This window comes from Megachile rotundata, chromosome 4 (assembly GCF_050947335.1).
Source record: "Megachile rotundata isolate GNS110a chromosome 4, iyMegRotu1, whole genome shotgun sequence".
NCBI lineage: Eukaryota > Metazoa > Arthropoda > Insecta > Hymenoptera > Megachilidae > Megachile > Megachile rotundata.
In genome coordinates this window covers 1,017,882-1,031,802 of record NC_134986.1, presented here as the reverse complement: position 1 = coordinate 1,031,802, position 13,921 = coordinate 1,017,882, and the positions used below count along the sequence as shown (strand labels likewise).

Genomic DNA, 13,921 nt, shown 5'->3' with positions numbered 1-13,921 from the left:
GTTGTCTTTTACTTAATTATGTTCATGGCATTTACGCGGACAAAAAAAAAGCCCGGAAGAACTGTCTCACAGTATCCTATAAAATTCTCCCCATTCCACTAAAAAGCGTGAAATAAAATAATTTTAAGAAAAAAAATACACCGACTTCGAAATGCACTAAAAAGTATAAAATAATTTCTATTTCATTCAATCATACAATTACGTCACAGATATGAATGAAACCTATTTACTCGTTAGGTAGTGTATTAAATACATTTCAACCTTTTCGGAGGCGGCGCAAAATTAAAAATACCTCAGTAAACGTTGCTGCCAATAATCAGTTGATTGTGGTATGGCGTATTGGAAATTAATAAATCCTGAGAAAGAATATGATTCATTATAGATATATCTGGGACTATACGTAAATGTAACGACTGCATCTTCATTTCGTAACGTTTCTGATATAAATGAAATTGAATCTACTTCTTTCGCGTGTGGAAGCCATGGATCTAAGAACCTATGAACGGAGCCCACGACGCAGGAATTACCAAATTTGCGGCAGATCGGCTCTATCTTTATAGAATATGCGGCGATCGAGTCTTTCCGTCGCATACTCTATGAATCTAGATAGACCATAGTTCCATTCTATACGCACTAACACCTACTTCGCGGCGTGCTGTCGAGTTATATATATAGAAAAAAAATAGCTATACAAGCTTTGCCTATGTTCGGCTGTCTAAAGGTTGACATGTTCAAGAAAATCTTTTAATTTTGCGCCGCCTCCGAAAAGGTTGAAATGTATTTAATACACTACCTAACGAGTAAATAGGTTTCATTCATATCTGTGACGTAATTGTATGATTGAATGAAATAGAAATTATTTTATACTTTTTAGTGCATTTCGAAGTCGGTGTATTTTTTTTCTTAAAATTATTTTATGCACTTATAAGCATTTTGTCAGGTTGTCAGGTAACATCTCTAAAACTTTCTAATTGAAAAACTTGATGAATTCCTTTCAAATGATTATTTCTCCCTTATTAATTGTCAATTAAAATTGTTGGTTTATAGTGTTGTCTGTATGCATGTATATCAAATAAAAAAGTTTTAATTTGCAATTATTAAATTGAAAGGAAATCAATAAATTGATAAAATTACATAATTTTCCGCTATTCGTAGTAACATTGAAATGAAAAATTGATATATCAAAAAATATAGGGAATATATAAATCTTAATAAAAAATATAAAATTAATTATAAATATTCTCAAATATCGTATTAAACTTATTAATAAATCAATTTCACCATTTAAATTAAATAAGACAGGCGCATATATTACATGGACATAATGGATATTATATTATATTAAAGATATTAAAGATATTAAAGATATAAAAATTATTACTTCTTCGTTAGTAACTATTAATCCACTATTAATTCTTCTATAACATAAATCTAACAAATAAAGTAAACATAAAAAACGTAATCTATGAGCAATTATATCAGATTCTAAAAATCTTAATGCATATCAACTTATCAGTAGCTTGGCCGACACAAAAGCACAGCAAGGCAATATTCAAAATAGGAAGGTTAAAATATCTAAAACTTAAAGAGGATTTAGGATGTCACTGATTGACCCGAGATGACCTAACCTGTACGTGATATTTTAAGTTGTGACCTATTAAATATGCATTGTAACATCAAATTTAAATCCAGCGATCAAAAAAACCGTTATCTACAATGGTGCTTAATAAGGCGTACAGTTAGGTGTGGAACAAACCTTATAACGAAGCAAGTGATTGACCATAATAATCACATAAAACAGTGGTGGTCAAACGTTATCGTGTTAAGAAACATATTTCATTAGCCAGAAATACTGCAGCGTCATATTTTTTACTGTATCCGTATCCTCTGCAAAATATTTTCGAAGCGGTGATACAACCGAAAAGAGAGTGAAGTTGCATAAAAAAATAAGTAAAAAATATAGAATGCAATTTTTTTTATGTGACTTCACTTTCGGAAAAAATAAATTTGAAAACTTCAAATGTAACAGGTGAAATTCGAAATTTCAGTTTGCGCCCTATTTTTCCCTTCTATTGACACTTAAAAAAGTCTGAAAAAATTGTGATACATCGAAGATCAAGTTGCACCTATCTTAAGTTGGCAGAACCAAACTAGCGGAATCATATTGAATGTTTAAAAAACTGATAACTCTATATCAATAAAAGCGACGTTCCATCTAAATTTCATAAGAAATAATAATAATTCTATTTTACCTACTTCCAGTGTCTTCGACTCTCGCCTATTATACATTTAAAAATAAATAAGTTGGAAAAAAATTATGTCTAGTAGTTCCCGGATCTACTTACAAAAATAGCAGTTGCAATCTATTCATTTAATGCAAAAATGGCGTGAGTCAAATAAGCTAACAAGTAAACCTACGGAAGTGTGACTCTCCAATTTTTCTGAAATTTGGATATGTTATAGTATATGGAAAAATAAGGGACACGTATTTTTTTTATCTACAGAAAAATATATTTAGGGTATGAAACAACCCCCCAAAATGTGAGGATAAAATTGCGCTATCTTTGAGACCAGTGAAGCAATTTTGATGATTTTTAGTATGAAAGTATCTATCTTTCGATAGAAGACAAAAATTGGCCTAGGTATATTGGAAGGAAAGTGACAATTAGGTGGTAAAGTGCCCCTAAAGTGACATTTATTTTTGCATTACTTTTGCATTAAACGCTTCAAATAATATTAAATATTGCAACCATTAAATGAGCATCATAATAAATTATCTACTTATTCTTTGCCCGGAGTCAAGTTAATAATTTATTGCATATGACATTTACAGTATAACCGAACAGGAAATAATTTCTCGTGAAAAAATAAGTTGAAAATGTGTAGTAAAATTTTTGCGTATAAATACTTTGTGTTCGAAAAAACCACCTTAAAGGTTTGTTTGATACATTTCTACTATTTATAAACTTTATCTTTGCAAGCTTGCTTCTACTGGAGTTTACTTCCTGTTTTTGTTGTTCGTAATAATATGGGTGATACGTAGAACTATATGAAAATTTAACCGACATTATATGTGTAAATACGGGTGACGTACCAATCAAACTTTTATTATTACGGCATTATTACGACTTTTTAGTGATCATTTTACAGTATAACCACGACTAATCCAACATTGGTATCCATCTTCCAAAACATTTGTCACTTATCAAATGAAATGTACATGTTTTTAATCTTATCGAAAGATTAAAGTGCCTGAGAATAGTGATGCTGTAACAGGAAATAGATAATAATATTGTTCATGGTTATAATAAATACAAACACTAGTAGAAGCAAATCCTTTTCATTTGTTGTACCACATATTTTATTAATAAAAGGAATGAACGAATATCATAAAAACATATACTCATAAACTTTTTCTTAAAAAGTTATGATAAAAAACGAAATAACAACAGGTTGTTTATTTATATATTTATTATATATACATATAGGGTGCTCTAGTTTTTTATAGCTAAACCTTACCAACATATTGCATACATGAAAATAATAACAAAATATAACATTAACATAGGGCTTTCTATTCTTTATTAAAAAGATATATTTAAACAATATTTATGTATAAAAGTTTATACTTAAATAATCTTATTTAAAACAGGAAACCTTTTAGTATAGGTGTTTTTGTTTCTAACTGTGGCGCGAAAATTTCCATTGTATTCTTACTATTGTGAAATGTAATCGTTTTGCACTAGGCAATTATAAATCGTAGTAATTAGTGACCATTTCTTGACGAGCGATAATAGTTAACGGGTATAAAGGAAAAAGAAATGGTAACTATGCATATGAAGAAAATAAGGGAACCACCTCCGATTTCAAGAACTATTGATAGCACGAAAAATTATTTACACGAAAATTGCAGGATAAAATGTGATCTATGTATTGGCCTTGAACTATTTTTTTCGATCACGCGAAAGTGCATTTCAAAATGAATATATTAAGATTTAATGTATTCAACCGATTTTTATTAGTTTTCAAGATATAACGCTTAAAAATTACTGATTTTCAGCAGAAACATCTGAATTTGAGTAGTAAGTCATAAAAACATTATTGTAGTGCCACATGTTTGACTCTGCCTGCCGAAACCAATAGCGAGGGTCTACGATCGGAACGGCAGGTCCAAACAGTAAGAAATATTACGGTGTAAGTTACCTGCATCGTATATCTTGAAAACAGAAAAAAAATCAGGTGAATATATTAAATTTTAAAATAAGATTATAGAAACACAACGCAGACATCGTTATAGAGGGGCAGCAGAGTCGAGATGTGAGTACAATTTGCGACGTAATAACAATGACGCATTCTTTGTAAAGATATATAATTTATTTATACCAATTTTTATAAAAACAGATCAACATTTTGCCAAAAACAGGATGGCAAAAATATATTATTTTTCATTATACTTTTTAAATAAATAAATTTATCAAAAAAATGGTCAGAAAAATTTCCAATCCAAAAACACAAATGTCATTTTGAATTTTTCGCCTACGTTTAATAGTTTCTGAGATATTCAAGAAAATATATTTTGCAACCCCAACTTTAGGGGCTATTTTCATCGCTTCAGCATAGACGATTTCCGATAAAAAAAATACGTGTCATATATTTTTTCGAGTTCCATATCATATTTAAGGTGCGTCGAAATCGGCGTGTGTCGATTGGGTAATGTCCCTTCTAGATTTATACCAAATTCGTATTTCGAAGGCCGCCCATTTCCTTTATAAGATGGAAGTTTTTACATGAAATTATTCAGTAACAAAATTATTAATTTTCAACTACGAAAATGCGAGTCTGTTTGATGTCAGTGTAATTGAAATCATTGTACACCTAGAGGTGTTAAATTTCATAGTTGGAAACCGTCATATCAATAGGACTAAAAATTTTTCGGTCATATTACATGATATTAAGAACTATGTACTTGCAAACATTGCTATACCAAGATGGAGACCAAAGTACTACCAGATCAGGTTATAACTGCATAAGACTTGATATCTCGCAAACGATTGAAGATATGAAAAATTGTTATTATGAAGGTTGTTTAATGTAGAAGGGGAACATCATGTGATGTAAAAAATTTTATTACACATGAATAATGGAATACATTTAGATGGAAAAGGTGTAAATTTCGGAATAACTGCTGTAAAGATAAATACGTACATTAAGAACTTTTCGAATTAGTTTTTTAAATGTTTTTAAATCAAATGTTTAGAATCTGCTGCTAATTGTATATTTTTGCAAGTGCTTAAAACAATTCGTCTTTTTTATAACTGTTGACAAATTCAGTAAAATTTATTGAAGAAAATTTAGCCCTAAGGGATTTTTGAAAAGGTTGATATCGAATTTGATATTGGAATCGTAATCTTCGAAATGGTAGTTCCAATATAACTAATATAAATGTGAGAACAATGATGAAACAAAGACATGTACGAAAAACTGCGCGCAATTTAAAATTCTTTAAATTGAGTATCGTTCATAATAAATTCCAGCGGTGACATTAAGTTCATAATCTCAATTTAAATTCTGTGCTGACATAACTTATGTATAATAAACAAATAAATAAATAAATAAATATATATATGTATATGTATAAGTATGTACGAGGTGCGATCATTAAGTTCCGGGACTGGTCCCTTATATGCAGATAAAATCACCTGTTTCAAATTTGGTTACTATCCCCTTCAAAGTACACCCCTTGGGCAGCTATGCACCAATCCCAGCGCCTCTGCCATTTTTGGGAAGCTTCCTAGAAGTCTTCTTGTCGAAGCATGTCAAGCACCTGCTGCGATTCGCGTTGAATCTCATCCACCGTGTCAAATCGGCGACTCTTGAGCCTTAATTTGATTTTAGAAAACAAAAAGAAATCATAGGGTTCCAAATATAGTGAATACGGAAGGTAAGGAAGGACAACCATGTTCCATTTTTTATGTCCTTTTGTTCCAATTTAGAGTCCATCGTGATTTCACAAAGGAGAGCGTGCGTATGCTATTATAAACTTGTATAACACAGGATTCAATGAAAATATCGCTTCCAAATTTCGTGTCATATGTCTCGAAGATTGTTATTCATATGTTCTGTGAGCAGAAGTCAATCGTATGATCCGTTTGATCACAGCAGACACAATCCCGGAACTTAATGATCGCACCTCGTATATACAGGGTGTTCAGAGATTTACTAGCCAGTGTTTTTCTCGTAAACGACTGATACGAGAAAAAAATGAAAAGGGAAAAAGTGATAGTGTTTTTTATAATCAACATAACGAAGTATATAAATTTTTTGTGTTTATATTATATTTTGAGAAGTAAAGGTAACCTTCAGTTTTTTAAATGGAATGGTATATATTTTTTTATATCATATGAAAGGGCGTATTGAAACGAATTCAACGACGTACCATATCATGACCTTGAGACCCATTCAGAGTCAAAAACAAACGAAATATTTCAAATATTTCATATTACTGTACTTACCAGTATTTCTTACTTATATGTTTACATTTCGTGTTCAATGTGGTTCCCATTATCATAACACCATTATCATTACCTAATCATAACATAAAACCACGAAAAGTGCTTTCTAGCTAATGGAAACCACATTGAACACGAAATGTAAACATATCAGTAAGAAATACCAGTAAGTACAATAATACGAAATATTTGAAATATTTCGTTTGTTTTTGACTCTGAATGGGTCTCAAGGTCATGATATGGTACATCGTTGAATTCGTTTCGATACGCCCTTTCATATGATATAAAAAAATATATAACATTCCACTTAAAAAACTGAAGGTTACTTTCACTTCTCAAAAAATAATATAAACACGAAAAATTTATGTAATTCGTTATGTTGATTATAAAAAACACTATCACTTTTTCCTCTTTTATTTTTTTCTCGTATCAGTCGTTTACGAGAAAAACGCTGGCTAGTAAATCTCTGAACACCCTGTATATACAGCGTGTTACCTGTGTAACGACTCTGGAACCTAGATTCAGATAGTTACTAGCGCTAGTAAGGTAAAGAGCGGCTTTTACCAACTGAACGACTCGTTTTGGAAAATAACTAAATGTAAAGATTGTGGGATTCGTGTGGTGTGCGGTTAAGGAGTGAAATCCACAGGTCAATATCTTTCAACAATAAGGTTTATTCAATAAAATAACGAAGATGATGAATTTAACAAATAACAAGTAACAAATAACAACAAAATATGAAAAGCATACTGGTTTGATCAAAAGAAACTAAATAGACTTTGATATAATATTGATAATAGAAATAATAGAACTTGGTAAATTAAACAATATGTAATAGATAATTGTGAATCTAACTAAATCTGATTCTCGCTAGTTAATACTTTATATTATTTCGTACCTAAGTCTGACTTCGCTTTTATATAATTACTGAATTTGATATTCTATATTATTTAATTCTTGTTTTGAACGCTATCGCAATGACAAAGTTTATATTAATTAATACGTTTGTAGTTTATATAATGAATATTCTTTTCGGAATTATTAATATTAGCGCGTGATAGTCTACCGCAGCGAGGAACACGACCTAAGTGTGATTCTCTAAGTGTGCCTAAATACGCTTTCGCAAAGTTAGACAGATTAACGATTTTATCTATTATCTAACGCGGTGTAGTCGACTACTGAGATTACGCTAATGACAGAACAATATTCTTTTACTAATTCAAGTTCAAAATTTATTTGAATCTAAATGAATTAATTACTCGGAACAGTTACTCTTTTAATCTGACTCGACAACTAATTGTCCATGACCCTTTTCGTCAAAACGAACACTGACAGCCAAAACCAGATCGCTTAATTGGGGAGCCTGCGTTAGCTAGCTACTAGAACGACCCAACGATACAGGAAAAGGGTGAACAGTATAAGTTGACAGGGTAGCAAATCAATTGATTCTAATATAAAATCGTAATTGCTGAACTGCCACCCAAAAGACACGGGCTTCAGAGACCAAGCCGCTCAAATGGGGAGCCTGCGTTAGCTAGCTACGAAACGACCCAGAGCGAGCTCCGAGAATCTGATGGCGCGTTAGCAATCCGATGTAAAATCAAATATGAGTAGCTGAGAGCTATCCTTTCGATATCTTAGCCTTTCTTGGCGCCAAGTATAGCACTCTCCTAGCGGAGTTTCAGATACGAGACCGTTTGAATGGGGAGCCTGCGTTAGCTAGCTACTAGAACGACCCACGACCAAGTATCCAAATGGCGTATACCCGCTTTACCAGTCAAGTATTAAGAATCGTTGCGGCTCTTCACAGCGAAAACTGTTCCGGTTATACTTATCTGAAGACTTCTAGCTGGCTCGACTTCGAAAACTGTTCTGCGATTTTGGCGAGCTCCGCTCGGCCAGCCTGGCGAATTCTTGGAAACCCCCCATAACGTCGAAATATATAATTATCGTATAAATTCGTAATTAGACATTAATTGTACAAACAACCGATTTAATTACATTATTAATATCGCATTCTACATTATGGTTTACATTTCTGATATAAAAATAGTAATTTAATAGTGTTTTAATGAAATTGCATTTTCTATCTCTTTCTATACGCTGTGCACGACTTCTATACGAATCGGAGCTAAATGTATAAGCATACGATGCTTCCAGAACATTCCATTGAACAATATTATAATTTACAATATATACTGCAATAAACTAACATCTGACTCTATTTCCGGATAACATAATATTAGTACGCTTGATATATATTAACTGATTTGTTTAGCTAATAGTTTTTAATAACTAATAATATCGCAATTGTAAAATGTATTTCTATCCTTCTCTAAGACTACGCGAGAATTCCAGGAAATTCGGGGCGAGCTTCGCGGCACGTAAACATATAGCATTGCGGAATTTTCCTTATAGAATTACACATTTATTACCGACAGTTTACTGAATTCTTATGATACTCGATTTGTCTAATGTCGCGGTCGGTAAGGGAGAAATACAGTCGATAATTGAAGAAATGACACTGCAATAAAAGTTTAAAAATTCTTCAGGGATGTTACACCTGTAACGCTACTCACGATTTTTCTCCCACTTGCAGTCACCTTACGAAAAAATGTTTAAAACAATATTTGCAAGGTATAAAGTGTACAATAGATATTAGTAAAGCAAATTTTGAAAACAGTTTGTTCTCTTGACAAAGTCAAGGTCACCTTGGGTTTTTTAAATAGGAACATACATTTTTTTTTATTCATATCATTAGAGGACATCGAGACGAATTCAAAACATATATTACTTGATATTTCTATTAACATATTACTCGATTTACAGGAGTGGAAATATGAAGTACTTAGCTTTTGACTTTGGTAATGTGACCATTATTTGATTCCGAAAAGATTACTGAATGTAAACACGCGACTAGAATGTAAGAAAATACACTTTATTTAATTACATGTTCAAAATGTATGCCGCTTCCATCACGTAATATTCCGGTCTTTTACTTCACATTTCCACTTCTGTAAATCGAGTAATATGTTAATAAAAATATCATGTAATATATGTTTTGAATTCGTCTCGATGTCCTCTAACGATATGAATAAAAAAAAATGTATGTTCCTATTTAAAAAACCCAAGGTGACCTTGACTTTGCCAAGAGAAAAAGCTGTTTTCAAAATTTGCTTTACTAATATCTATTGTGCACTTCATACCCTGCAAATATTGTTCTAAACTTTTTTTCGTAAGGTGGCTTCAAGTGGGAGAAAAATCGTGAGTAGCGTTACAGGTAACACACTACCGCTCAAAAGTATCCGGACACATGCGAAATATGCATTCGCGTTGCATAAAAGTTATTTCAATATTTCCAACAGTAACTAAAATCGATTTTTATTCTGCAAGAGTCAGAATACTGGAACGTTTTTCGATTAATAATTCTCGTTTGAAACTCATGTCTCGATGGAAAAGAAGCTACAGACGAACTAAATCGAAACTGTCGAGTGCATAGCGTTACCTCCATTCTTATCTCCATTCAGAGAACCTAAACATCTCATCAACAATTTGCAAACACTTAAAACATATCGAAGAACTCTCTGAATTCGTTCTACACCATGGAAATGAAACAAAGTAGAAATTGAGACTCTTTTTAGCATCGAAAGCGTTCCATTAGATATCGTACTTCTGGACAGGTATTTTACTTCCGTACTCTCATTGTATAATTTGTACTTAAAAATTAATTCTATTACGTTATGATACCTCAAAAAAAATAATAATAATTATTACAAATGATATAATAGCCCTAAATACCTTTCGTACAAAGTTCAACTATGTTTTATGTAACAAAAGCAAATGTTCGGATACTTTTGAACGGTAGTATATGTATTATATATATATGCGTTGAAAAAAATTATATTTATAAGACGGAATGAATAAAAAAATATAATTCACAGAAATTACAAAAATATTTTAAATTGGCTGCAGATTCCTCTGTTTCTATCTTGCTAAGATATCCAGCGAATCAAACAATCAAAAAGACAAAACCTTTCTATCTTTTCATCAAGGCACAAACTCTTATCTTAGAGGAGATCATGCCTGTCTATCGAAAAGGAAGAAATTATAGTGAATAACTAATAATTGGCGGGATAGCAAGCATTAAAATATCGAGAAATTTATGATGCTGAAAGAGAAAATATATAAAACATAAAATGGTCAAGCTGTTAAGCTATCACTATCAAGTTTAAGCTCCATCCATATATTTCTTTATAAATGAGCTGTGGACTCTGTTCATATATTCTTAGATTCATAGGTTGGCATGATTCCTATATACATATAATATTTATATTTATATCGACCACAGTAAACCTGATAATTTGAATTTCGAATGTTGAAAAATGGAGAACCAAAAAGTTTTGGATTCAGGGAAGAATTATCGGTGGCACAATTCCTAAACAGAAAAATCTAACTTAATGATTACTGTCACAAAAATCATTGAACTCATTTTCAAGATAAAAATAACGTATAAATATACAAGAATTGACCGTTTAATAATAGATTTATTAATTATTTTTACTTCTGAAGTAAGGCTTGTCATTTGTTTTTCTACACCGTTTACGGTTTACTACTAAAGACACAAAAATATCCGATATTATCCTTTGCCTGTCTTTCCCTAACATTATCTTTTATACAGGTTGGTTTTTGTTTTAGTGCCGTGAGATAGGATATGAGACGCACGAAGAGATCCTCCGGGTATTGCACGAATTGCACACAACGATGAAAACCTATCAAGCTTATCAGGCAGAATCCCGGCAAGCGGAAACAAAGCTTCGGGTTGCTGAACAACAGCGTAGCAAACTCGAAGTGGCAAATGCCCCACCCGAAAAGCTAGCACGCAGCAAGAAGTACAAGTTAATCGAGAAGGAAGTGAACAAGGTAGAATGAAACATCAAGGTTATTCTTGAGTGTAAACCGTGTTCTGATGTTTCGATTCAACTCTGTTGGCTGACCCTGGAAGGGTCGAGTGTACTTCAAGACACGAAGTATCGATTTCCGTCACGAAAGCTCTCGCCGCTGAAAACACGTGAACAGAGGTCTCGTTGAATAAAGCACGGTTTCATTCATCTCACGTCCAAGTATCACGGCGTTCCGTCAATTTTAGAACCCTGTTGATCTATCACTTGCATGCTTCGAACCTTACCACTTCACCAACCGGAAGTCTATTAATAGGCTTTTCGATGCCAAGCGGTTATTGTCTGGAAATCAATTAATGTACCTTAGTCGTTAATGATTCCTTTATAATTCAGTTGGAATTATTAAATTTGAGCATCCTGTAATTAATACTGTTTCCGATGACATTATTCTTTTCTAGTTACTATTAAGTTTCGAAGCTTATAGTATCCATGTAGTTCAAGAAAATTATATTAGAAACATTTATGTGTTTAAAATAACTTGGCGCTAACTCATTGATCGTCCTTACAAATATACCTGTACATATATACATATCATTTTTTTATGCATGTGATTTGAAAATTTTCAATTAAATTCTACGATTAAATTGAATATTGATGCAAATTATTGATTTTTTGTTTCCTTTAGAGAAAGAGCAAATATCAGGAAGCGAAGCTGAAAGCGTTGAAAGCAAGAAACGAATACATTTTGTGTCTCGAAGCATCAAATACGACAATACACAAATATTTTGTGGACGATCTTTCGGATCTCATTGATGTAAGTTTCATTAATACTACCTTCCTTATAACTGAATATCTCTCCTTAGATAATTAGAGAATTTTAATTTGTGTATAATAAGTTTTTTAGTATTGATTGTTTCAGTCATAAATTAATCAATTTTAGTAATTATTTCTTCAAAATTTCATAAAAAATTGGCTTAACAGTTATTATGTTGCTTGTTGAAACAGAGTAGAACAATTTAACGTCAAGATAGGCATATCTATGAACTAAGTTGCACTAGTTTGAGGGCAACTTGAAACAGCACTAATCTGGCTTCTTGATACCGTACACGTGACTTGATAGTAGGTCACTGAATCGGTTGAGTCACCTGAAAGTGTTAATCGCCTTTGGTGATCGTTGCTCCAAACAATCACTCATTGACTTATACATCTGATGATAACTAGCAGCTCTTCTTTGTTAAGAGGTTGGAGGTGGTATGACGATTTAAAACAGTCATAACATCATTCATCGTTGAAAATTCTGCGTTGAAAAAATGCTTGAAACTTACTCGAAAAAGCATCTAAAAACGAATAAAAATTCTCCGCGCAACAATACATGTTCTTTGCAATATTAAGAGAACCTACTTTATTACATTATTGACTTCTAATAAAGACCAAAATGACAAGAGCTATTCATATTACGAAATGTTTACAGCTTGATACAAATAGAAAATATTCGTAATTCAGAAAGAGTCTTCAGAATTTTTTCTATCTTTACAAAAAATAAAGTATGTTACCAAAATTTGGCCACCTAGTTTCCTGGTTCTGCATGTAGTATGTGAATGTTATAGGTATGCAAACATCAAAAACCTTTTAATCTAATTCTAACTTGTACATAAATAATTAAAAGATTCTTCTAAATTTGTTCACTGTAATTTACTTTTATATCTAACTCGCGTATTTTTAACTTTCATGATACCATCGATATCTTGTAAAATCGTCTATAATCTTTGGTGTCATTTTTCCAGTGCATGGATTTTGGCTTTCACAATTGCATTGCCAGAGCGTTGCTAATGCACTGCAGCGCAGAAGAGGGTAGGCAACGTTCCTTGCAATCAGGTGCTGAACAATTGGCTGCCTGTGTCGGTGCTTTAGACTCGAGGGCAGATAAACAAAGGTTTCTAGAATCCCATCATTCTGCTTTCATGATACCGAAAAAATTCGAGTTCCAAGGACAACGAGGAGACGAGGTACTTTAATGCAAAAATTGATTACTACGATTTACTGTTAAAACACATATTAAAATATTATAATAAGTAGCAATATACATACAAACTTCATAAAATTTATCGGACTGTCCAGACTCCGGAACCCGAATTGCAAAAGTTGTTACACGCTGAGATGGAACAACGATTGACGCAACTACAGCAAAGAGTAATGTCTTTGAGGACCGAATCTGAGGAAGTGTGGAAAACTTTAGAAACTGCAGAAGCTAGTCTGTTAGAAATGCTAACTGCGAAAGATTACGATTGCTCTAGATATTTTGGAGAGAACGCTGTACCCACATCTAGACCTCCAGAAACTGTGCAGATCAAGCTTAGAGCCGACAGACAAGAAACTGAAGAATTCTACCTCACGGTGAGTTTTAAGTAGTAGTATTTTATAACTAGAATGCAGGACTGTTAACTAACCAATTTTATTTCATTAATTTAATTTTGACATTCTCTCTATTATTATTATACTTACAAAATGTTATTT

The 13,921-nt window shown here is 32.3% G+C and overlaps 1 protein-coding gene across 17 annotated transcripts in view; it reads left to right on the top strand.

The window, feature by feature from the left end:
• The window catches only part of LOC100883803 (SLIT-ROBO Rho GTPase-activating protein 1), a 117,548-nt gene that overhangs the window by 95,255 nt on the left and 8,372 nt on the right, over positions 1-13,921 (top strand). For all 17 annotated transcript variants that reach the window (XM_076531264.1, XM_012283126.2, XM_076531263.1 and 14 more), the window contains 4 exons: positions 11,205-11,429; positions 12,093-12,221; positions 13,192-13,413; positions 13,526-13,801. In XM_076531264.1, coding sequence (XP_076387379.1) covers positions 11,205-11,429; positions 12,093-12,221; positions 13,192-13,413; positions 13,526-13,801 — 852 coding nt within the window. The remainder of the gene's footprint in view (positions 1-11,204; positions 11,430-12,092; positions 12,222-13,191; positions 13,414-13,525; positions 13,802-13,921) is intronic.